This window comes from Pongo pygmaeus, chromosome 10 (assembly GCF_028885625.2).
Source record: "Pongo pygmaeus isolate AG05252 chromosome 10, NHGRI_mPonPyg2-v2.0_pri, whole genome shotgun sequence".
Classification (NCBI taxonomy): Eukaryota; Metazoa; Chordata; class Mammalia; order Primates; family Hominidae; genus Pongo; species Pongo pygmaeus.
The window spans coordinates 92,274,958-92,300,799 of NC_072383.2; the positions used below are offsets into that span (position 1 = coordinate 92,274,958).

At 41.6% G+C, this 25,842-nt stretch overlaps 1 protein-coding gene across 8 annotated transcripts in view; it reads left to right on the forward strand.

Annotated features, from left to right (window-relative positions):
* CRADD (CASP2 and RIPK1 domain containing adaptor with death domain) overlaps nt 1–25,842 on the forward strand; it is a 229,191-nt gene that overhangs the window by 171,631 nt on the left and 31,718 nt on the right. For 2 of the 8 annotated variants that reach the window (XR_008493055.1, XR_010122658.1), the window contains exon 5: nt 3,380–3,456. The exons of 1 other annotated variant lie outside the window; for it this stretch is intronic. Coding sequence is in view for 2 of the 7 variants with exons in the window: in XM_054445247.2 (XP_054301222.1) it covers nt 3,380–3,681 (302 nt within the window). In the remaining 5 variants the exon portion in view is untranslated. Of the gene's footprint in view, nt 1–3,379; nt 4,153–10,810; nt 10,918–12,795; nt 12,920–13,016; nt 13,109–13,402; nt 14,526–25,842 lie in introns of those variants that run through there. 5 more of the 8 variants (XR_010122661.1, XR_010122660.1, XR_010122659.1 and 2 more) reach the window with 5 other exon arrangements.

Below are 25,842 nucleotides of genomic sequence, written 5' to 3' on the forward strand. Positions count from 1 at the left end.
TAAAACCAGAACACACACACACACACACACACACACACACACAGGATAGACATAGCTGAAAATCAAAGAGTGAGATACTCCCAAGGAGGGGATTAAAGCAATAAGGACAATATAACAGCCATGGAGGAGAGGCACAGCCGTCCAGCATATGGAGCAAGAAAAGAATGCAACCATGTGACCCAGGAATATTTTCCCAAAAGGAAGAAACAACTGAATCTTTGGTTAGAAGGTTATGCCAGCCAGGCGCAGTGGCTCACGCCTGTAATCCCAGCACTCTGGGAGGCTGAGGCAGGCAGATTACAAGGTCAGGAGATCGAGACCATCCTGGCTAACACAGTGAAACCCCGTCTCTACTAAAAATACAAAAAAAAATTAGCCAGGCATGGTAGTAGGCGCCTGTAGTCCCAGCTACTCGGGAGACTGAGGCAGAAGGATGGCATGAACCCAGGAGGCAGAGCTTGCAATGAGCTGAGATCGCGCCACTGCACTCCAGCCTGGACGACAGAGCGAGACTCCGTCTCAGAAAAAAAGAAGGTTATGCCACATATCTGGAAGTGCAGATGTAGAATGGATAACATATACCCTGGTCTAAAGTTTCAGTATTTAGACCTCAGACAGGAAAAGCAAGTTACACAAAATACTGGATGACTAAGTTGGTATCAGAATTCTCCACATCAGCAACCCCTACCATAAAGTATGAGCAAGGTCAACAAACTTTTAAGGGAAATAAAATTATTTAAATAATATGATTTAAAATTATGAATATAATTTTATATTATACTGTTAAAAATAATATAAAAAGATAAAAATAATATAAAATTGTTCTCTAAATATTAAGTTATTATTCCAGTGAAGGCAATAATCAGGACGCCTTGACCTGAAAGAAGTCAGGGACTATTGCAATCATGAGCATTTCTTGAGAAAAAAAAAAAAAATTCCTCCCTGTGATGAAATTGACCCAAATGCCTCAAATCAGAAGAACAGACCCAGGAGTAGAAAAGCCACAGATGAAAAACAGTAACAACAGCAACAACAACAAAACACTGGTGAGCATTCAAACCATTCTAAAGCCACCTTAGGACTAAACAATGGGGCAAGGGGCATGGATGATTGTTAAGGAAATGTGTAACTATTAGGCATCTGACAAAATAAAAATTATATAAGTGAAAAACAATCAAGTGTGAGGAAATGGAGAGGAAATGTAAAGTAATTATAGAGTATTACTATAAAAACATGCAGTTAACCCTTGAGTTTTCGTAACTTTTTTCTGTGCATTAAATTGTGTGTGTGTATGTTTTCAAGTATGTTAACTTGTAACCACTGGTCAGAATGTCATTTTGTTTCACTTCTGCTTTTTCTTCTGTTACATCCAAACAAAATTAAATAGCTCTTACTAGAAAGAAAAGTTCATATGTTATCATTTTAAATGAACCCATTACCCTCTGCCTAGCCTTCTACCAGTGTATGTGCATACAGAGATATCCAGAATGATGGTCACCAACTGTAAACACAATAGCGGGATATTGGATGATTTCTTTTCTTCTTTGCACTGTTTTCCGTTGCTTTAATTTTTTTTAATGAGCCTATGTTTTTATACAAGCCGTAAAATCATTGGTGTTAATCTCAACTATTGATCAGTAGAGTCATCAGTATTCTAATTGCTTCATAGTCATTGTTTTTTAAATTGTAGTGTTGACAAACACCAGAAAGAGCCCTTGACAATATTTTTGCAATTCATCTCTAAAGTGCTGGCCACTGCCCAGAGGCCAAAGGCATGGGCTGTGGAAAACATCAGCTCTTGTAATAAGGTGCCTTTGCCTTCTTATTGAATCATAAATCAAAACACAGTAGTGGACTGGTGAGCGTGAAGTAGACTGACCTGAATCCCTGTGGTGCTGATGGATGGGAGCATAGTGTACTGTGCTGTCAAACAAATGTCTGAACCTAGCAAATGACTTTGGATGTTTGGAGTCCCTCTCAATCTCTGCACTTGGCTGCTGTGAATGCCTTTCACTTCCTCCATTGTGATTCTCCTGCCTCTGGGCCTTTGCACATGCAATTCCCTCTTCTCGAGCTGCACCACGCCCTGTTCCTCCTTCATCACCTAGCTCCTCCTCCTAGTGTTCAGGGCTTAGCTTTAGCCTCCTTCCCCTGGAAGGCCTTCCCTAATGAAGTTAGGAGCTCCTTCTGTACACCCAAAGGCACTGCTCACTGGTTTTGCTGGGCACATTTATAACCATTCACTCAATGTCATACTTCTTAGCAGACTGGCCTCAGACAAATAAGAATCTAGTTCAGGAAGTGTAAGGTCAGATTTCCTCGTTGCCCCGTTTCATACTTCCTGTTCCTATTCTGGGCTCTGCCAGAACGGTAACTCCACTCTTGTGGCCTCTGCTACGAACAAACCCTGCTCTCTTCCCTTCCTGCTACCCCATGGCCTCTTAGGTTTATTTTGTTCTCAGCAGCCCTCTTAGCTCCGGCTTCTGTTAGCAGCTACACCTTTTCTCAGTAATATTTCAAGTTCAGCCTCATCGGGGAGGGTAGCTGTTTGGTTTAGCCTTTGTCCTCTAGCACCTGCCTTTCCTGCAGGGAGGGGCATTCCCAGCCTTGGAACAGGCCCCATCACTAAGGCCACAGACAGTGCCAGAGGGAGCTGGGGTCTGGGCAGCCATTCTTTAATTCCCCCAGAATGCCTTGCCTGGCCTTGAGTAAAAGGGATAGAAGTGAAAAAAGCCTGTTACAAAGCAGCATGTACAAGGTAACCCTTCATGTGTGTTTTGTATATCAAAGGAAATAGACCAGTTATTATCAATGAGTTTTTCTGGTGGGATTTCTAGTTATTTTTATTTTGTTGCTTTCAAAGTTTCTGTAACAGGCAGGGTGCTGTGGCTCATGCCTGTAATCCCAGCACTCTGGGAGGCCAAGGCAGGTGGATCACCTGAGGTCAGGAGTTCAAGACCAGCCTGGCCAACATGGTGAAACCCCGTCTCTGCTAAAAATACAAAAATTAGCTGGGCGTGGTGGCAGTTGCTTGTAATCCCAGCTACTTGGGAGGCTGAAACAGGAGAATCACTTCAACCCAGGAGGTGGAGTTTGTAGTGAGCCAATATTATGCCATTGCTCTCCAGCCTGGGTGACAAGAGTGAAACACTGTCTCAAAAAAAAAAAAAAGTTTGTGTAAAAAACGTTTTCATAGATACTTAACAGCATTGAAGCCCTGAATCATGGCGTTGTACAGAGCAGCCCCCAGGAAGACGAGAGCCAATTGGCTCTGCCATTTGGAAGCATTGCCTTCTTCTCCCCACGATTCTCATTTCTGCCCCCAAATGATGTGTTTGTTGCCTTGCTCATTTCACCGGGGTGTCTTTTTCCTCCTCAGGTGACAGATTGACTGGGATCCCCTCGCACATCCTCAACAGCTCCCCTTCAGACCGGCAGATTAACCAGCTGGCCCAGAGGCTGGGCCCTGAGTGGGAGCCCGTGGTGCTGTCTCTGGGACTGTCCCAGACGGATATCTACCGCTGTAAGGCCAACCACCCCCACAACGTGCAGTCGCAGGTGGTGGAGGCCTTCATCCGTTGGCGGCAGCGCTTCGGGAAGCAGGCCACCTTCCAGAGCCTGCACAATGGGCTGCGGGCTGTGGAGGTGGACCCCTCGCTGCTCCTGCACATGTTGGAGTGATGGTGCCTTCAGCAACTGCTGGGGAGTGTGTCCCTGAGTCATGTGGGCTGAATCCTGACTTTCACTCAGAGCAGGTGGTTTTTTGTGTAGGTTTGTTTTTTATTTTTAATGATCTTCAGATGGAGGGAGAAAACAGGGTTTCCACTAGACATTACTTGAAAGGCCAGATTACTCAGCAGATCTCCCACGTTGCCTCAACAATTCTTTGTTTTTAATTGCTTGAAGATTGCATTGTTGTAATTGTTCAGTTTTTAAATGTGTAATGGCATTTTAATAGACTAGTAAATCACAGTGGTTCAAAATATATATACATATATATATATCCATATATATATGTATATATATCATGTCATCACATTACAGGCAGGTGTCTCATATGTAAAACATTTACCTGAATGTTGTCTGAGGACTGAACTGTGGACTTTACTATTCATAATGATAAAATAATAAAACGTGAATTACTATATATAATGTGCCTCATTCATGAGAAAGTACTGTGTTGGGTTTTTTTTTTCTTTCTCATTCCTGTGCTGCATAGATTAAGGGTGTAAAATTACAATAGTCTTTTTTTTCTTTTTGGAACAGAATTAATAGTAACAGTGAAATGGTTACTTTCCCAAGTCAGGATAAATAGCTCAGGCAGGATGTCTGTATTAAATATTGTAAGACACTAAAGCTCCCTGCAAAGACCAGTTCAAGGACCAGCATGCATACCCGAGCCCTTCATCTTTAAAAGATCGCTCAAGAAAATCCTGTGCTGTTTATTGAAAGCATTAAGTCAGGGGACGAGAGAGGGTGTGGTCTTTCCATTGAAGCCAGAATGACTGAAGTGTTGTGCTCCTAAAGAGTATGATTTAGTCTTCTGTCCTTTTATCAATAGCACATGGTGTTTATAGAATGCTTTACTGTTTTCATGGCGTTTCCTGTATGTGATCTCATTTGGACCTCTCGGCAATGCTGTGGGGCAGTGGGCAAGGTGGTTCACCTCCTTCTGTACAGAGATTGAGTGATTGGCCTAGGGTGAATGAGCTTGGGTGCCGGCTCCTGAGCCTTTCCAGCTGCTCCACAGGGCTTCTCCCCTTCTCTCTTGCATGCTCATTGAAGAAGCTTGAATCCTGCTCCCTGCCTACTAGGTGTATGGCCTTGGACAAGTTATTTACCCTCTCTACACCTCAGTTTCCTCATTGGTAGAATGGGGAAATGATTGTACTCACCTCTGAGGTCTTTGTGATGATTAAAGCAATAATGTCCGCCAACAGCACATCCAGATGCAGCTCATTGTCAGCTTTCAGGAAATGGTAGCTGTTAGTTTGCCGCCACTGTGGCTGAAGGTATTGTTAGACCACAGGCAAAGCTGAATAGTGGCTGAAAGCTGAGGGCACTGTGGGAGGAGCTACTATTGCCACATTTCTTACTAAGCTTTAAAATGGGATTTGATTTTATAAACTTTACAATGGGGCCAATCTGTGATCTATCCTTCTTAATAATTATGGAATGTGTTTCCTAATTTTAACATAACTCAGGATTTTTCAAAAAGGAGAAAAAAATCATGTTTTTTATTTCTCTCCATTCCAAGAATAAGTTTATAGAATGGTAGAGTTGAGCACGAAGTGGGTGCTTAAAAAGATGACAATAGTGTGTGGATACCATCCTTTCAGGCCTCTTGTAACCATATTCCTGTTACTAAAAAAGAGCTGCTGTGCCAGTTTATTCTTCCAGTGAATTCGGTTCAAAAGGATAGTCTACTGGCCTTATCAGTTCAAATTTTTCATTTTGTAGCCCAGCCAATAATGCATTATCTTGTAAAATTCTCTTGCTTTTGGCTGTATCACTGTGCCCAGTGATAGACTGTACTGCTGTGGCATCTTCAGTGAATCACTTGTCATTTTGAACCTGGGACTTGTTACATTGCTGTCTTCCCCCTGGGTTTCCTAATAGAGAGTTGCTTTGGCTTTTGTTCTCACAGCACAGAGTCACATTCATGGATGAGTGAGTAGAGCTGGGCTCTGCTGCATCTGACTAGATGGCATTTTAGAAGCAGGTCTGATGATTAGCTGGGTCATCTTTCCGCCATTCACCATTTGCAAGAAATCTGTCGCGCATAAAGACACTTGTGGGCTCTGTCAGCAGTGAGAGACAATTAGTGAAGAACAAGCCCACGATGGGCCAGACAGACAGGGACAAGGGGGCCCTTAGAGACCTCTGACTTGTTGCCCTTCACAAGCAGAGTGTCTTCACCACCAAATGGCAGCAGCCCCTCCCTGGCCTGTTCACGTTCTTGCAGAAGATTTGCAGAGTGGAAGAACAGAGCAGCTGAATCCCTATCTTGGTACTACCTCTGGCCATGAAGAATAATGCTACATAGCAGCTGCCTGCCTCCTAACAGAACTGGGGAGGTGAAGAGCCTGCAGGGATTTCCTGTGTTTTGTATGGGAGAAGATTCTACAATTTCAGAGACTGTTTACCCCAAGAAAACTCTGAGTGAATGCAGCGAGGTGGCAAGAGCATTTGCAGGCACTGACAAAAAGTATATGAATATATAGTCTTGCACCACTTTGGGTTGGGTTGGAGTGTGTGTGTGTGTGTGCATATGCATGCATGAGTGTGGCCCTTCATGTTTTTAAAACTATAACTTTTATTAAATTTTCTCAACACAAAGTACATGTTTATTATGGCAGTTTGAAAAAAACACAATAAATAAGATGAAGAAAAATAAGAATTACCCCTACTCCCATCAAAGCACTGTACATCCCAGTTTTCATCCCTGTCCTCCAATTAGTTTTCTCTGCCACATATTCTTTTCTTAAAAAGAATAGGATTTTCTCTGCATTTCCTTATAAAAAGTGTTATATTTTCCAACTGATAATACACTTGACTTATTTTTTTTTTTTGTCAATGTGGGACTATTTAGAGAGACTAAAATGTGTAATTAAAATGATGCATCTTTTTAATATTCCTCAATGGCATACTCCAAATGATCTTTATATTCATGGCTTAAAATTAACTAAATTAAGTTTTCAATTTTATTACAAGAATGGGATTATATCGTACCTGCTGCTTTACAAGTGGCATCTTTTATATAACATCAAACTGTCTTTCTGTGTCATTATTTCTCCGTGCCAATGATTTCAATATCCTTTGTGTTCACAACACACTTTCGAGTCCTATAATTTTTGGTGGCATGTTTGAAGAGATAAAAGGACACTTAGCTACTAAAAAGATGACAATAAGTATAGCAATGTCTTTCACTCTCAAAACCATTGTCCCACTTTTTGCTCCATCCCCATTTGGAACCATGTTCCACTATTTGAGTAGAGCTGTTTACAGCTCCCCTCTGTGCACTCTTATATCCTCAAAAAGCAAAGTTTAGCACAGTCTGGGCTTTATTCTGAGATTTTATCTCTTCCTTACAGCAAGATGGCCTCTACACTGCCTGATGATCCAATCAGCTTCGTGTTTCATTTCCACAAGAGTTCGTGTTCTGGGAGGGCAAATGAATTTTACCTGTTGATCAAAATTTGATGGCACGCTTATGAAGGGTTGATAGTCTACATGTTGCCACTGTTCGCTGCCATCATTTTCAATGGTGCATACCTTTCCAGTATGTGGATGCACCATCATGTCTTAACCACTTCCCTGCATGGATCTTTAGGTCGGTTTTGCCTTTTCATTGTTATAAACAGTGATGCAAGGAACGGACTGTTTGTGGTTAAATCTTTACATTCATCATACGTTACAATGAACTGGATCCCTGCTTTGTTTAGTGCCAAACATATTTTAATTTTGTTCTCAATTAGCTTTTTTATATAGCAAACCACCCCCAAGATGTAATGGCTTAAAACAACAAATGTATTGGCTTAAAATTTGGCCCACAATTCTGTGAGCTGGCTCAGCTTGCTCTTCCGATCTGGGCCAGCTCAGCTGATTTGTGCTGGGCTCTCTTGTGCATCTGTGGTCAGCTGGTGGGTTGGCTGAGGCAGGATGCTCTAGGACGGCCTCACTCATGTGCCTGGAAAGTAGCAGGCTATTTCCTGGGGCAATGGGTCACTTGTGTCTAGGTCACACACCTTTTATCTGTCAGGTTACCCTGCCTTCTTTACTTGGTAGTAGTGGCAGGGGTTCCCCGGACAGCAAGAAGGCAAGCCGCCATGTGGAAACACCTTTCAGGCCTCTGTTTGCATCCCTTTAGCTGACATCTCTGGCCAAAGCCAGTCATGTGCCAGCTCAGAGTCGGTGCAGGAGGGCTCTACCAAAAGGCATGGAGAGAGGAGGGGAATAATTTGGGTCCATTTTTTGCAATCCACCACAGCCAATATTTTTAAATTGAGATTTCTGGGCCCTATTGAAAAACAACCTTTGGCTACTCTTTGGATCCCTGTCCTTGAATCACAATAACAGGCAAGCCTTTTCTAGCATGCCACAGTCCTTCCCATCCCCCACCCCACAGAATGCACATCCTTTGCCCAGCTCCTTCCACCTGCTCACTACCTGCTCAGCCACACAGGTTTATGTTTATGGCCTCTAGACATAACAGCCATGATGATGCTTAGCATAATCTCCTAGAAGTGGAATCGCTGGGCTTAAAGTATTAATAACATTTTTAAAAACTATTTTGACTTTTTAATACTTTTTAAAAACTTTAAAAAAAAATTTTAGGGATGGATGTGGTGGCTCACACCTATAATCCCAGCACTTTGGGAGGCCGAGGCGGGCGGATCACTTGAGCCCCAGGAGTTCGAGACCAGCCTGGGAAACATTGTGAAACCCTGTCTCTACTAAAAATATAAAAATTAACCAGATGTGATGGCCAGCACCTGTAATTTCAGCTACTCTGGAGGCTGACGCAGGAGAATCGCTTGAACCCAGGAGGTGGAGGTTGCAGTGAGCCGAGATTGCGCCACTTCACTCGAGTCTGGGAGACAGAGCAAAACTCCGTCTTAAAAAAAAAAAATTCGGTGGCCCACTGTGAAAGTTGCTGTTGGACATACACACACACACACACACACACACACACACACACACACACACACACACACACACACACACACACACACACACACACACACACACACACACACACACACACACCCCTGAGGCAGCAGGATGAATCTGTCTTCATCCCTTTCTCTGGGGAGTTCTCCAGGTGTGGCAGCTTTGGACAGAGCCTCCCCTCATTCAGTTATTCAGCAAACTCTCAAGCAGAGGCTACTGCACACCAGTCACTCTGCTAAGCAGGGAGGTGAAAAGATTAGTAATAAATACACAGTTCCTCTTCTCCAGGAACTCACTGTTTGACCAATGAGACAGACATGAAGCTCTAATTACAACACAGTGCAATCAAGCCTGTGCCTGAGTATCAAGTCTATGGGGATGCAGAGGAGAAATGATTAATTTGCCTGGCTTCTTGGGAAGCAAGAGGTATGGGAAATAATAAGGCTGTATCTAAGGCTCTATCACCTGGGCAAGTTACTCCACCTTTGGGTGCCAGTTTCCCCACATGTAAAATGCAAACAATAACAATACCCACCTATGGTCACAGTGAGGATTCCATGAGATGAAAGGTTTAACATGCTTAGAACAGTGCCTGGCAGAGATGTTTTGTTAAACCATTGAGTTGAATTCTTTTGGCTGTCAGAGTTTTTCTTTTTCTTTTTCTTTTTTGAGATGGAGTCTTGCTCTGTTGCCAGGCTGGAGTGCTGTAGCATGATCTTGGCTCACTGCAATCTCCATTTCCCTGGTTCAAGCGATTCTCCTGACTCAGCCTCCCGACTACAGGTGGATGCCACCAAGTCCAGCTAATTTTTGCATTTTTAGTAGAGACGGGGTTTCACCATATTGGCCAGGATGGTCGCAATCTCTTAACTTCGTGATCCGCCTGCCTCAGCCTCCCAAAGTGCTGGGATTACAGGCGTGAGCCACTGCGCCCGGCCCAGTTTTTCTGAGAAGTGTGAGGGTAGAATCACCTCCTGCAGATGTTTGTGGTATAGAAATAGAAACTGCATAGTCCCTCAATATCTTTATCAGGACTCTGAAGATAAGTGGCTATGAACTGTGGCACACTTCAGAGCATACTCAGAGTTGGGGTGGATTCTGATCTAACAGTTGGCTACCATTAAATGAATACCTACAGTCTTTGAGCAAATTCTTGCTGATTACAAAACACTAATGCAAGTTACCAGAGATACAAAGATGAACAAGACATAGTCTCTGCCCTCAGGATCTCAGCCTGTTGGGGAGACAGCTATAACCACAGCAACTATGGCAAGCACAGAGGGAGCAATTAAGTTGGCCACAGAGGAGGTAATACTTCAACTGAGCTTTTGTAAGTCCTGCCCAAGTTAGCATGTTGGTCTCTTTGGGAGGCCTTAATGTGTATGGGCAGCAGAATCGCATTTAATTTATTTTACATCCAGTTTGACAAATGGCTCTCCTTGCCATGGGTATGCAAGATAAATATGCCTCCAAAATGCGATCTCAGAGCTATTTAGAAACTAAGTGGCAAATATCCTATACATCAAGATAACAGTGACATTGAGAAACATGTGGTTTGTTAATCCACAGTGGGATCAAGATCAGGCTTCAAGTTTTAGGTATTAGGCATATTTTGGGGTTCTTTTTTATGACATCCCTATCCCTTTTCCTCTAAAACTCCCACATATTCAAATTAGATGTAGCTGGCATACAGGGGATTTTTTAAATGTAATAACTGCCTGTTTACTTCTTGGAACTATAAACAAAGCTTAGAAGAACAGGGATGTCTATCTTGTTGGCATTTAGTGTTCTTACAGGAAAATTAAAGTCTCACAAAGACACAGTTCAGTGAGCCAATTAAGCCTTGTCTATTAAACTTATGCAAAATATATGGCAATAATTCTGATAGCTATTGTTAATTCAAAGCATAGGCTATGAAATCCAGGTTTGAGCACTTAAAAAGTAAAAACAAACCCAACATCTTGGCAATACTCCTATGTTTCCATTTCATTTTCATATTCTATCTCTAAGCAGGCCTGTTTTTGATGTCAAATTACATTCTTAATGGAGAATATTTGGAGGAAATATAAAACGGATTGGATTTGATCAAGTAGTTACTGGTCTTTCTTTTGATGACATATAACCTCCTACTTGTCAGCTTCTAGAAGATGAATCAATTTCGTGAGGACTTGGCCAATATCAAGGTCTTCAGCACGACTCATCAGCTCGTTGCTAATCCGAGGACGACAAATGCCTACAAATGCTGTAAGTAAGCCCAGTTACAGACTGCTGATGAATTTGGTGCTCCTGGTATGTGCCCTGGCCAAGAAGGAGGGTGTCTGTCTAGGGAATATTTCTTTGAATATAAATAGTAGGTAGTGGTTTATCTTTGTCCATTTAGTGTTGCTACATAGGAATACCTGAGGCTGGGTAATTTATAAAGACAAAGGGTTGATTTGGCTCACGATTCTGCTGACTAAAGACTGGGCATCTGGTGAAAGCCTTGGGCTACTTCCACTTATGATGGAAGAAGGCAAAGGGGAGCTTCCTGTTCAGAGATCACATGGCAAGAGGGGGAGCAAGAGCTTGTAGACATGTGATGTATGACAGTCTCCATCTTCCAGGGACTTCTGCCTCCACATTATCTCTTTACAATCAGAGCCCCCAGACAGAGAAGGACTGAGTCTTTTGTGGCTAGCACATTGGAGATAGTTGATTTCATGGACAAATTATATAAAGTGACATTTATATTTTATGCTGGGAAATTACTTCCAACAATATATTTTTGTCCAACCATCTGCTTGAATCAAGTTTCTGTCAGCCTCTGGAAGTAATAATTATTCCCTGCTCTGAAACTGAGCTTCATGCTGGTTTTCTGCTGAGGGAGCAGACCCTTTGGCTGTCTGTTATCTATTGTCAAGAGCTCTTTGGTCACTCATTATTGTCAGCTGCTGATTTCCCAACAGACACTTTAAGGCTATAAATAAACCCTCCCAACACAAATCCCCTCCTTATGAAAGTATGAAAGACAAAATACACCAGTAAATTAGAATATGATTTTTATTCAGGCTGTTGCCATAGGAGGACATTCATTAATAAGAAATATCTCAAAGAAAAGGAATGAGCCTGGCTTTTATGGAGACAAAGAGAGTCTTATGGGAGCATGAGGAAGGACGGAGGTGGGTCTTACTTCAGAGTATGCAAAGCCTGTGTGGTCCTTGGCAATTAGCCAGTTCCTAAAACCCAAAAGGGCAGAAGATTTCTTAACATCTCTACTTTTTAGAGTACAAGACTTAGATTAAGTTCAACATTGTCAGTCCTCCCTTTTGTTGAAAATAAACATCATTGCCACTGTTGGGACTCAGAAAACAATACCCCAAAATGAAAGCCTCCGAAGCAGCCTCAGAAGCAAAGTCTCTCTCTGACCTTCTGCTGCCCGCTCTGTCTCTCACCCCTCATTCTCCCCTGAGATAAGCCGTAGAAACTGTAATCCCTCTTCCCCAAGATGGGTCATAGAAACTAGAACTCCTTTCCCCAAAGCCAGCCATAAAACCTAGGAATATTATTCTAACCTTCCACCATTCTTCTGTGTAACACTTAGCCATAAAGAAACTAAGACCCTCATCCCAGAGGGGTCCTACCCCATACCTGGGAGGAAGGAATGCTGCACGGAGAGGCCAAGAAGAATCTGAACAGCCAGGCCTGGGTAGGCTTCCCTACGCAGTCTATTTCCATTAGATCATATCTTTATTTTGTCCAATCATATTTCCACATGACTGTCCCTGCTTCATCAAACCTAAGCATAAAATCAGACAGCTTCTCCTGAATCTCTGGGTCTTCGTTCTAAAGGCTCACCTGTCATGTAAAACTATGATCAAATAGGCTGTTCATTGTTTGAAGCAATAAAGTGCAAATGAAACCTGTCTTTACATGCACGGTGGGGCATATGCTTCCATAAATGCCTGATTGTGTGTGCAGATGAATGTTTTACACACCCAGTTACCTGTTTGCTATATTTATATTTTTAGGGTTAATGTAAGTGCTTTCATTTTTTAAAATAAAATTGTTTTAAATTGTTTTTTAAAAAGCTATAATCAAATACATTTGTTACTTTTTTTCTGGTTAACTTGTCTTTTGTTATAGGGTGTTGGCCATGATCCTTATGATGGGGAGGAAAGGAATCACCAATTTTCTACTCCATCCCACCGAACAACTTAGAGATGACCTAAGGCCTCGTTACCTGTGTGGAGTAACTGGGAATTGGAAGGTGAGGTCCAATTATATGCAAGTCTTGGCATCAAACTGTGAAAGACAAAATGCACTGGACAATTAAGGATATGATTTTATTCATGCCCTTGCAATAGGGAGAACATTTATTAATGAAGAATAACTCAAAGGAAAGGAAGGGGTCCTGGTCTCCCATGCTTCCTCATGGGAGCCTTGGGGAAGGATGAAGGTGGGTCTTATCACAGAATATTCCAGGGCTGGGTTGTCCCTTGTGGGGATGGCTCTTTCTTTTGAAACCAAAAGGGTGGGAGATTTCTTTCTCTCTCTCTTTTTTTTTTTTTTTTTTAAGAGACAGGGTCTCACTCTGTCTCCCCAGCTGGAGTGCAGTGGTGTAATCATGGCTCACTGCCACCTCAGCCTCCTGGGCTCAAGTGATCTACCTCAGCCTCTCAAGTAGCTGAGACTAGAGAATTACAGGTGCACCACCACAACCAGCTAATTTTTTTTTTCTTTTTTTTTGTAGAGACGGGGTCTCCCTGTGTTGCCCAGGCTGTGAGCACCTGGGCTCAAGCCATCCTCCTGCCTTGGTCTCCCATAGTACTGGTATTACAGACATGAGCCACTGTATTTGGCTCATGTAGGGGGTTTCTTAACCATCACTGCTTTTAGGGAACAAAAGCCTTAGAGGAAGTTTAACAGTGTCAAAATTCTTCAACTTTTAAGAGGCCAACGCAAATGAAAAAAAAAAAACAAAAAACCAAGTTTTTATAAGGTTTAGGTATGAGATAATATCAGAATTCACATCTTAACTGTTTGCTTGTTCAATAAGAGATACTTAAGCTAACTCCTTATTTAATTTGAATAAAGAAAAACAAATGGCCTGTCTGACCAAAGCTAAGCAACAGGAAAGGAAACACAGCTCCTCTTACTTTCCTAGAGAATCATGGACCAATTTTCAATTTGGACCAACCATGGAACCTTTTTCTGTAGCTTATAGAAATTCATTCAAAATGTACTTTTTGAGCACCTGCCATGTGCCAGGCATAAATATATGTGGTGGGGATATAGCAGTCAATGTGACAGTCTGTAATTTCTCCCCTTGAGCCCCTTGCTATGGAGACAGAGAATGCAGCAAAGGGCAGGGAGAGCCAGGCGAAGGAGTAGTACTGTTTCCAAAAGGTCAGCCGGAGAAGACCCCCACAAGAAGGTGACAGGAGTAAAAACCTGAGGGAGGGAGCTGTGCTGAGGCCTGAAAGAACATTTTGGGCAGAGGGAACAGTAAAATGGGACAACCCTGAGATGGGAACTGTTAAAATAATTAATCGGGAGGACATTTAGCTGAGCCACCTTCAGCACCTTTGGTTCCTACCTAAGCAAATGGAAAACCAACTCAATGTAAGCAGTAAAATGAAACCAGCATAACCAATCAGAAACTGCCAGCTAACTTCTAACTAGAGACTTTACCAATCAGAAACTGACCTCTCACCAGGGACTTTCTGCTGTAACCAAATATTTTCTTTGTCTTGCTTCCATTAACACCTTATAAAAGCCCCCTCCTCTCCTCCCCTCGGAGCGCCGGGCTGCTTGTGGTCTGGTGCTGCCCGATTGCTGAATCATTTGAAGCTCAAATAAACTCATGAAATTTTAATATGTGTAAATTTTTCTTTTAACAGAACTTGCCAAGATTTTCAAAGAACAGCGAGGAGTTCAGAGTCTCTAGAGTGCCGTTATAAAGAGGGGAAGGGTAGTGGCTGAGGCCTGAGAGCTGAGGGAGCAGAGGCTGTGGGGTCGTACAGACAACTGTGATGACTTTGGATGTTACTCAGGTTGAGGCAGGAAGGTACTGACATGATGGCATTGAGCAGAGACGGGACATCATCTAACATATTTTCAAAGGATTACCCTAGCTTGTGTGATAAGAGGATTGAAGCAGGCAGACCAGTGATGAGCTGTTGCACTGCTCTTGAGAAGACGGGGGCTCCGATCAAGATGGCCATAGTGAAGTATGGTGGAGGATGCTTAGGTCTCCTTCGGGAATTAAACATTTATTCCTCCAGCAGCCAGGAAACTCCACCTAATGGCCTTTGGCTGTCAGCCCTCTTCAAGAATCGCCTCTGCTAAAGACAGCTTTCTTGCCCAGTGACACTTCCCCTGCCTGGAGTCTTGTTAGTGAGGGCTACAAAGGCCTGGCCCTGCACCTCAACTCAGGACAACTCCTAAGGGTCATCCCAGTTCAGAGCTCCTCAAGGAGTCCGCGCAGGCCTTCCTTGTGACTACCTCACAGCCCAACTTCTCCCTTTCCACAGGCATTGATCCCAAGAGTACCCGCTAGTAAACTCCCTGCCCACTCAGCTCCATCTCAGACTCAGCTTCCAGGGGAACATAGCTTGTGCATTGAGGTGGTGAGCAGTGGTCAGGTTCTGAATATATTTTATTTTATTTTATTTCTTTTTTGAAGACAGGGTGATATGGTTTGGCTGTGTCCCCACCCAAATCTCACCTTGAATTGTAATAATCCCCAGGTGTCAAGGGCAAGGCCAGGTAGAGATCCTTGAATCATGGGGTCGGTTTCCCCCATGCTGTTCTCGTGGTAGTGAATAAGTTTCATGAGATCTGATGCTTGTATTAATGGGAGTTCCCCTGCACAACCTCTCTTACCTGCCACCACGTAAGAGAACCTTTGTTTCTCCTTTGACTTCCATCATGCCTTTATGAGGCCTCCTCAGCCATGTGGAACTGTGAGTCCATTAAACCTTTTTCCTTCTCCACAGAGAATCTAAGTGGTCTTACAAAGGAACAAAGCTAGCCATCAGCACGTCCACCAGGAAATGTTTCCAGCAGTGTTTTTTTCTGCAAGGCCCATGGTGCAATAATAGGCTCCCATGAGAAGTTGAAAATAGGCAAAGCTGCTTACAAACTACCTTTATCATATACCCCGAGGATAATTCCAAGGCAACATTGAAGTAATCAAAATGACATGACACCACCTTGTATATATACAGTTTCACAGTAGAGAGAAAGTTCGCTGTAGGAAATAGGAGTTAAGGAGATGAATCTTGAGCTGGGGCTTGACAGGAGTATGGAGTAAGTGGAAAGCCTGGGAAAGGTGTGCTAGGAAAAGGGGGAAGGTGAGAGAGGGCCCAGAAGTGAAGATGGATAGGATGCCTAGGAGGAGCCGTTGTTGTGAGTCTGCCTCTCATGAAAATTAAATCTGTTAAGTAAGGTGGGGTGAGTCAGCTAATTTTTAAAACCAGGCCAAGAGTTTGGATTTCACCCTTTAAACTACCAAGAAAACAGAAGAAATCTCAACACTTTTAAAGTGCCAGTGTGAACTGTGAATCTCCAAATCAGAAATGTGTGGTATTTCCCAAACTTATTTGACATTGAAAACCTCTCTTCCATGACACCACCTATTAACATCTTTGGAAAGATTTGTCCCACAGACACATTGAGGTAGAGAACATTCAACCTTGGGGTGTAATGGGAAAACTAGTGGTCAAAGGAGCCAGTAATAACCAAGATTTTTAAAAAGGTATGAACAGTATCTTGGGTGGTATGCAAAAAACATTGATTTATTCTCCTCCTCCAACAATTCATGTTTACTGTTAATAGCATATTATGGGGCATATGGAAAGAGACCCATGGTTTTCTGGAACCTTCTTTTCCTTCTTTAATGATTAATAAATCAGTCACATTTTTGATTATATGACTTGTATCCTTGCAAAATATCGCCTGGCTTGGTATCATACTGCATTTCTGTTCATGCAGTGGTTGTATTGCCTGTTCCTCAGGAGGCAGTGGGCATTGTCTCTGGTTGTTGTCAGATGCCAGGTGGCACCTGTAAGACAAGCAGGAAGGAACTGGTCTTGCCCTATAACAGCAGCCCCGAGCCAGGAAAGTTCTGTCTATAGCCCCAGGCCTCTGCGGTTGTCCCCATGCTTGCCAGGACTTCTCATCCCTTTGCTATCTTCTCATTTCAGTTCTCATTTGCTTACTGTGGTGCCTCCCCAACTAAGCCGCTTGGTAATTGAACTTGAGTTTTATCTTCCCTTCATTCTACTTCAAAAATACCCGAACATAGCTTGTTTGTTTTTCCAGTGGGGCATCTGACAAGTCTTTAGCTTCCGTTTAGCAATAGTTCCCAGTCAGAGGTGATACCAGATCCCCCCAGGCCTCTATTATGTGGCCTTTGAAAATGTGTGGAGGCATTTGTGTGTGTGTGTGTGTGTGTGTGTGTGTGTGAAGCTGTCACCACACATTGGTGGGGATTAGGGGTAGCATTACTGCCATGTGATGGGCAGGGGCTGGGGATAATCCTACAGAATGAAGAGTTGCCCCACCCAAAATACCAGTAACACCCCCAATAAGCACTGCTGTATGCTTCACATGAGTACCACTTTGCTAATTTTCAATATCTAAAGTACCACCTGTGCCATTACTTAATATTTCTCTTTGAATTAATTCACTTAAATTTTTTTATTTATTCCAAACAGCAGTATACTTGAAATGATGGGTCAATGTTATTTACATATTTTACAGTACACATAAAAATAAATACCTAACACAAACTATTCTTAATTAACGATACACATGCGAAGTTGGGAAACACTGGAGCTATGGCCACATACCCAGTTAGATTTTATTTATGTATTTATTTATTTTTATATAGAGACAAGGTGTTGCTGTGTTCCCCAGGCAGGCACAGTCATAGCTTACCATAGCCTCGAAGTCCCAGGCTCAAGCAATCCTCCCACTTTACCTCCCAAGTGGCAAGGATTACAGGTGTGTGTCACCATGCCTGGCTCATTTTTATATTTTTTGTAGAGATGAGATTTCACTATACTGCTTAGGCTGATCTTGAACTCCTGGCCTAAGGGATCCTCCATCCTCAGCCTCCTGAAGTGCTGGGATTACAGGCATGAGCCACCGTGCCCAGCCTCCTGTTGGATTTTGATGGGAATATTAGCCTCACACACATTTTCTCTTCTGAACCAGGAAGGTCTTCACAAGTACACCACATAGACTCCTTAGCATGAGCCATATAAGGGCAAAGGTCACATGTTTAATGCCCCATAAACATCATTTATTTTATTTAAAGTAGTCTATCCCAATGACAATGACAGCATTCTTGACCTGAGTCAATTCTCTTTGCTGGTTCCAAAGTCAAGGATAAAAGTGAGGGTCACTTGGCATTTGCCTCCTTGAAATGTAGCTCTCTGAGGGCCCACCTGTGTCTTGTGTCCCCTTCTTTCCTAATGCAGTGTCTGGCACACGAAGTCATGATTAACGAAGGTCTCAGTGAATGAAGGAAACACAAAAACGTATGTGTACCCCTCAGTACGGGGCAAGTGATGGAGAACTGTAAATGCTACTGTCATTGAGTCAAAAAATCTTACACATGTTTCTTATGCAAGTTATGTAACTTCTCTGTGCTTCACTGTCCTTACCTCTGAAAGACAGATAATCATAGAACCAACCTCATAACACCGTTATAAGGAGGCAATGAGAGAGTATTTGTTGAATGCTTAGAACAATGTCAGGCATGGAATAAATGTTATAGAAATATTTGATGATGAATAAACAAATGAATGAGTGTTGCCTGGCTTGTACTCAGGTTTGCAATGTTTGCTGAAAGAGTGAATCAACAAATCCTAGACCAGAATGTTCCAACGCTCACATCCTTGGTGCTCAGCTGTTCCCAGGAGTACAGTTTTGCTGTAGATGCTACAGCAAAACATCCCAAGCTCCAGTGAGGTCTTGCTATGGTTAGCACAGAAAAGCTTTTCATAACAGATAGCCTAGGATGATGCCCCATGTATCACCTTCCCCACTCCCCCAACCCCTGCCTAGTTATAGGCTGCACAGGAACTGCATACTGGTACAGTCCTCCCTTGGTATCCATGGCAGACTTGTTCCAAGACCTCTGCAGAAAGCAATACCCATGGATGCTCAAGTCCCTGGTATAAAATGATGTAGTATTGGCATATAACCTACCACATCCTCTTGTATACTTTATTTATTTATTTTGAGACAGGATCTCACTCTGATGCCCAAGCTAGAGTATAGTGGAGTGATCCCAGGTCACTGTAGCCTCAACCTCCTCGGCTCAGGGGATCCTTCTGCCTCAGCCTCCCTAGTAGCTAGGACTACAGGTGCATGCCACTATGCCTGGCTGATTTTTAAAAATTTTTTGTAGAGATGACTATGTTGCCCAGGCTAGCCTTGAACTCAAGCAATCCTCCCATCTGGGCCTCTCAGAGTGATGGAATTATGTGAGTTACCATGCCAGGCTATCCTGCTGTATACTTTAAATCATCTCTAGGTTACTTACAATACCTAATACAATGTTTGCTATGTAAACAGTTGTTATACTGTCTTGTTTTTTCTTTGTATTATTGTTATTGTTGTATTGTTATTTTTTTCAGAATATTTTTGATTCACAGTTGGTTGAATCTCGAGATGTGGAACCCACGGATGTGGAGCGCTGACTGTATTTATTTAGGGCAATGCTAGCACATGTTCAATTAACTGAATTCCTGTTCAGTCTCAATGAACTCATTCTTCAGGAACAACACACTCGTGTGCAGTGAGCACAGAGAGGCAGGGAAGGGGAGACAAAGGACAGGAAGCAGCAATGATGAAGCATTTATTATGCCCCTGGCACATGGAAGGGGATATCAAGTACATTGTGTCATTTAATCCTCTGACAATCTTAGGAGCCAGGAGCCATTTTGAGATTCAGAGTTTTAGCCTTTTTTCATTTACTTTACAGGCCGGAAACTGATGCTCAAGGAAGCTAACTAACTCAGCCAAGGTCATTTGGTTAAAATACATAGCAGTGCCAAAATTTGAACTTAGGACCCTATGAGTTGTTTTTTAAATAAACCCCTGAAGTATTGTCCAGGGCCTCAGAAAGGCGATGTCAGCTGCCTATCAGTATGTGCCCAGCCCACCAGCTGGATTTTTAGTGATCTATCTCCCATTATCATTATAGAGAACAAATGAGTGAGATTAATAAAATAGACAATCTTTAATAGGTCCTGCCTGCCACCAGCCATCAAGTCCTACGAAACAGGAGAGCAAAGTGAGGTTGCAGTTACTGCCCTGTGGTATTTAGTAAACAGCCAATATGATCCGGTCTGAGACAGTCTGTGGGCAGGGCACAGCATGGGTTTTTTAATAGGGTATTTGTCTCAAGGCTGATGGAAAATCACTCCATTCATGATGTTTCATCCATAGCCTTTTTTGCATGAGAAAATGTAGGAAAAGCTGATTCTCAGGGAGAAGGAAGACAGGTGGATCCCACACCCCACTGCTGGCAACACTGATTTTAGATAAATGGTTTAAATTTTCTTTCTTTCTCACACAATTACAGGCGCAGCACTACGAAGCTGTCGTAGTATCTGAGTGATCTAGAGAGTATTCTGACTTTATTTGGCCAAAAAAATATGAGCCCCTTCTGGACTTCTCTAAAGAATCTTCATTGCTCTCTGTTCCCACCCCAAACCCTTTCTTTTGTTCCCATGGAGCATTTCTGTAGTGAAATGTCATTAGCTTACTCTACCCTCTGAGCAATAATCCTCCTGCCCTTTAGAGATGATGGGTGTGTATCCTGCCTTCCAAACAGCTAATCTTATTAAGTCATCCACAGGATTGGGACATGGTCTATCCTCTGAATTTGTTAAGTCCAGCAAAGATTATCTGAGGTCACTGTTGGTCAGTCTGAATTTTGGGCTCCCAAGTAAAAATCCAAAGAATTCCCTCCCCTGCTTCATTGTTTATGAAATAAACAGACCTTCAAGCAGGGTGGCCTCCCCTGTAATGCAGGGCTTCCTTGAGTAGTGATTGTCCCAATATTTGAGATTCCTAGTGAGTGTTTCAGCCACACACCTACCTGTATGTGTCTTCACTGTTGGAATTTCCAGGCACAGTTGGCACTCATAAGAACTTCTTTCCTTCTGTTCTCTGTTGACAATGTAGAAGAGGAAAAATGATTTGGAGAAATAATTTTCTCTCAATGCTTTTGTAGTTCTTAGCTGAGATTGACCCCTGTAACAAAAGATAGATTAATCAGAGAAAAACTAACAGAAGTTTAATAACATGTATATATGGTAGATACTCAGGGCAAAGTGAGTAAACCTCAAAAATATTGCTTTCAGTTCAGGCTTTAATACCATCTTTCCCTCCAACAAAGAAAAAATGGTTTGGGGATCTGCCCAGTTATGACAAGATGGTCAGGAAACGCCCCCAGCCTCCCCTGGCACACACTTCTTATCCTTCATTATCTCAATATTTATACCATAATTTTGATGGGATCAGTATTAATATGACAATACAAGTGTTGAACTATGGTAACTTTTCCTTATCCAGATTTTGGATTAACCTTGAATTCCTCTTCTTGTTTGTTTGTTTAGTTTCTGTGTATTTATCATTAATTTATCCCCAAACTCTCAAAAATGTTCCCATGCAAACATTCTATCAATTTCATCATCTTAGATCCTTATCAGTCTTCTGGCTTTCTCCAATATAAATAAGTTGCCCTGTAGACTTGCTACATGGCTGTTATCCTGAAGATTTTCTCTCAATATCATGCTGGGATTTCTTTCACTTGTTTCTTGTGTGGGATCCCCTTTGTCCTACATTCCAATATCTTTCTCTTTCTTGTTTTACTCCTTTATTTTGGTGGAGGAGCTCCTCCACTTGCATCTTGAGAAAGGTGCATAGAGGCTGTGCTGTTTGAGAGCTTATATGTCTGAAAAAGACTTTATTTTATTTGATAGTTGGTATTTTATTTTATACCAACAGTATAAAATTCTATAAAATTCATTTTTCTGCATAATTACTTCTAGTTTCTAGCATCATTGAGAAGATTAATGGTCATTCTGATTTTTTATTAAAGTCTAACCAATTTTTCACTCTCTAGAAGCTTTAGAATTTTTTCTTTGATTCCAGTGTTCTTAAATTTCACAATGATATGTTCTGACTAATATATTTTATTCATTTTGCTGGACACTTGATAGGAACTTTTATCTCACAATGACTTTCAGTTTGAAATTTTCTTAAATTATTTTTTGATGATTTCATTTACTCTGTTTTCTTTTTATCTCTTTCTATGACTCATAGTGTTTGGATATTGGACTTCCTGGCTTGATCCTTAAATTTCCTTACCCTTTCTCTCTTTATTTTTTGTCATTTTGTTGTACTTTGAAAGGTTTAATCAAATTTCACTTCCAGCCTTCTTACTGGATTTTTAATTTATAACATAATATTTTTAATGCTAAGACTCTTTTGTTGTATGAATGCGCCATTTCAAAATAGCATCCTATTGCTTCATGTTTACAATATATTCTCTTTTTTTAAATAATTTTTTAAATTGACTTTATTTTGCAGGGGGCAGTTTTTTTTTTATTATTTATTATTATTATACTTTAGGTTTTAGGGTACATGTGCGCAATGTGCAGGTTAGTTACATATGTATACATGTGCCATGCTGGTGCGCTGCACCCACTAACTCGTCATCTAGCATTAGGTATATCTCCCAATGCTATCCCTCCCCTCTCCCCCCACCCCACAACAGTCCCCAGAGTGTGATGATCCCCTTCCTGTGTCCATGTGTTCTCATTGTTCAGTTCCCACCTATGAGTGAGAATATGCGGTGTTTGGTTTTTTGTTCTTGTGATAGTTTACTGAGAATGATGATTTCCAATTTCATCCATGTACCTACAAAGGACATGAACTCATCATTTTTTGTGGCTGCATAGTATTCCATGGTGTATATGTGCCACATTTTCTTAATCTAGTCTATCATTGTTGGACATTTGGGTTAGTTCCAAGTCTTTGCTATTGTGAATAATGCCGCAATAAACATACGTGTGCATGTGTCTTTATAGCAGCATGATTTATAGTCCTTTGGGTATATAGCCAGTAATGGGATGGCTGGGTCAAATGGAATTTCTAGTTCTAGATCCCTGAGGAATCGCCACACTGACTTCCACAAGGGTTGAACTAGTTTACAGTCCCACCAACAGTGTAAAAGTGTTCCTATTTCTCCACATCCTCTCCAGCACCTGTTGTTTCCTGACTTTTTAATGATTGCCATTCTAACTGGTGTGAGATGGTATCTCATTGTGGTTTTGATTTGCATTTCTCTGACGGCCAGTGATGGTGAGCATTTTTTCATGTGTTTTTTGGCTGCATAAATGTCTTCTTTTGAGAAGCGTCTGTTCATGTCCTTCGCCCACTTTTTGATGGGGTTGTTTGTTTTTTTCTTGTAAATTTGTTTGAGTTCATTGTAGATTCTGGATATTAGCCCTTTGTCAGATGAGTAGGTTGCAAAAATTTTCTGCCATTTTGTAGGTTGCCTGTTCACTCTGATGGTAGTTTCTTTTGCTGTGCAGAAGCTCTTTAGTTTAATGAGATCCCATTTGCCAATTTTGGCTTTTGTTGCCATTGCTTTTGGTGTTTTAGACATGAAGTCCTTGCCCATGCCTATGTCCTGAATGGTAATGCCTAGGTTTTCTTCTAGGGTTTTTATGGTTTTAGGTCTAACGTTTAAGTCTTTAATCCATCTTGAATTGATTTTTGTATAAGGTGTAAGGAAGGGATCCAGTTTCAGCTTTCTACATCTGGCTAGCCAGTTTTCCCAGCACCATTTATGAAATAGGGAATCCTTTCCTCATTGCTTGTTTTTCTCAGGTTCGTCAAAGATCAGATAGTTGTAGATATGCGGCGTTATTTCTGAGGGCTCTGTTCTGTTCCATTGATCTATATCTCTGTTTTGGTACCAGTACCATGCTGTTTTGGTTACTGTAGCCTTGTAGTATAGTTTGAAGTCAGGTAGTGTGATGCCTCCAGCTTTGTTCTTTTGGCTGAGGATTGACTTGGCAATGCGGGCTGTTTTTTGGTTCCATATGAACTTTAAAGTAGTTTTTTCCAATTCTGTGAAGAAAGTCATTGGTAGCTTGATGGGAATGGCATTAAATCTGTAAATCACCTTGGGCAGTATGGCCATTTTCACGATATTGATTCTTCCTACCCATAAGCATGGTATGTTCTTCCATCTGTTTGCATCCTCTTTTATTTCCTTGAGCAGTGGTTTGTAGTTCTCCTTGAAGAGGTCCTTCACATCCCTTGTAAGTTGGATTCCTAGGTATTTTATTCTCTTTGAAGCAATTGTGAATGGGAGTTCACTCATGATTTGGCTCTCTGTTTGTCTGTTGTTGGTGTATAAGAATGCTTGTGATTCTTGTACATTGATTTTGTATCCTGAGACTTCGCTGAAGTTGCTTATCAGCTTAAGGAGATTTTGGGCTGAGACAATGGGGTTTTCTAGATATACAATCCTGTCATCTGCAAACAGGGACAATTTGACTTCCTCTTTTCCTAACTCAATACCCTTTATTTCCTTCTCCTGCCTAATTGCCCTGGCCAGAACTTCCAACACTATGTTGAATAGGAGTGGTGAGAGAGGGCATCCCTGTCTTGTGCCAGTTTTCAAAGGGAATGCTTCCAGTTTTTGCCCATTCAGTATGATATTGGCTGTGGGTTTGTCATAGATAGCTCTTATTATTTTGAGATACGTCCCATCAATACCTAATTTATTGAGAGTTTTTAGCATGAAGGGTTGTTGAATTTTGTCAAAGGCCTTTTCTGCATCTATTGAGATAATCATGTGGTTTTTGTCTTTGGTTCTGTTTATATGCTGGATTACATTTATTGATTTGCGTATATTGAACCAGCCTTTCATCCCAGGGATGAAGCCCACTTGATCATGGTGGATAAGCTTTTTGATGTGCTGCTGGATTCTGTTTGCCAGTATTTTATTGAAGATTTTTGCATCAATGTTCATCAAGGATATTGGTCTAAAATTCTCTTTTTTGGTTATGTCTCTGCCCAGCTTTGGTATCAGGATGATGCTGGCTTCATAAAATGAGTTAGGGAGGATTCCCTCTTTTTCTATTGATTGGAATAGTTTCAGAAGGAATGGTACCAGCTCCTCCTTGTACCTCTGGTAGAATTCGGCTGTGAATCCTTCTGGTCCTGGACTCTTTTTGGTTGGTAAGCTGTTGATTATTGCCACAATTTCAGATCCTGTTATTCGTCGATTAAGAGATTCAACTTCTTCCTGGTTTAGTCTCGGGAGAGTGTATGTGTCGAGGAATTTATCCATTTCTTCTAGATTTTCTATTTTATTTGCGTAGAGGTGTTTGTAGTATTCTCTGATGGTAGTTTGTATTTCTGTGGGATCGGTGGTGATATCCCCTTTATCATTTTTTATTGCATCTATTTGATTCTTCTCTCTTTTTTTCTTTATTAATCTTGCTAGCGGTCTATCAATTTTGTTGATCCTTTCAAAAAACCAGCTCCTGGATTCATTTATTTTTTGAAGGGTTTTTTGTGTCTCTATTTCCTTCAGTTCTGCTCTGATTTTAGTTATTTCTTGCCTTCTGCTAGCTTTTGAATGTGTTTGCTCTTGCTTTTCTAGTTCTTTTAATTGTGATGTTAGGGTGTCAATTTTGGATCTTTCCTGCTTTCTCTTGTGGGCATTTAGTGCTATAAATTTCCCTCTACACACTGCTTTGAATGCATCCCAGAGATTCTGGTATGTTGTGTCTTGGTTCTCGTTGGTTTCAAAGAACATCTTTATTTCTGCCTTCATTTCGTTATATACCCAGTAGTCATTCAGGAGGAGGTTGTTCAGTTTCCATGTAGTTGAGTGGTTTTGAGTGAGATTCTTAATCCTGAGTTCTAGCTTGATTGCACTATGATCTGAGAGATAATTTGTTATAATTTCTGTTCTTTTACATTTGCTGAGGAGAGCTTTACTTCCAAGTATGTGGTCAATTTTGGAATAGGTGTGGTGTGGTGCTGAAAAAAATGTATATTCTGTTGATTTGGGGTGGAGAGTTCTGTAGATGTCTATTAGGTCCGCTTGGTGCAGAGCTGAGTTCAATTCCTGGGTAT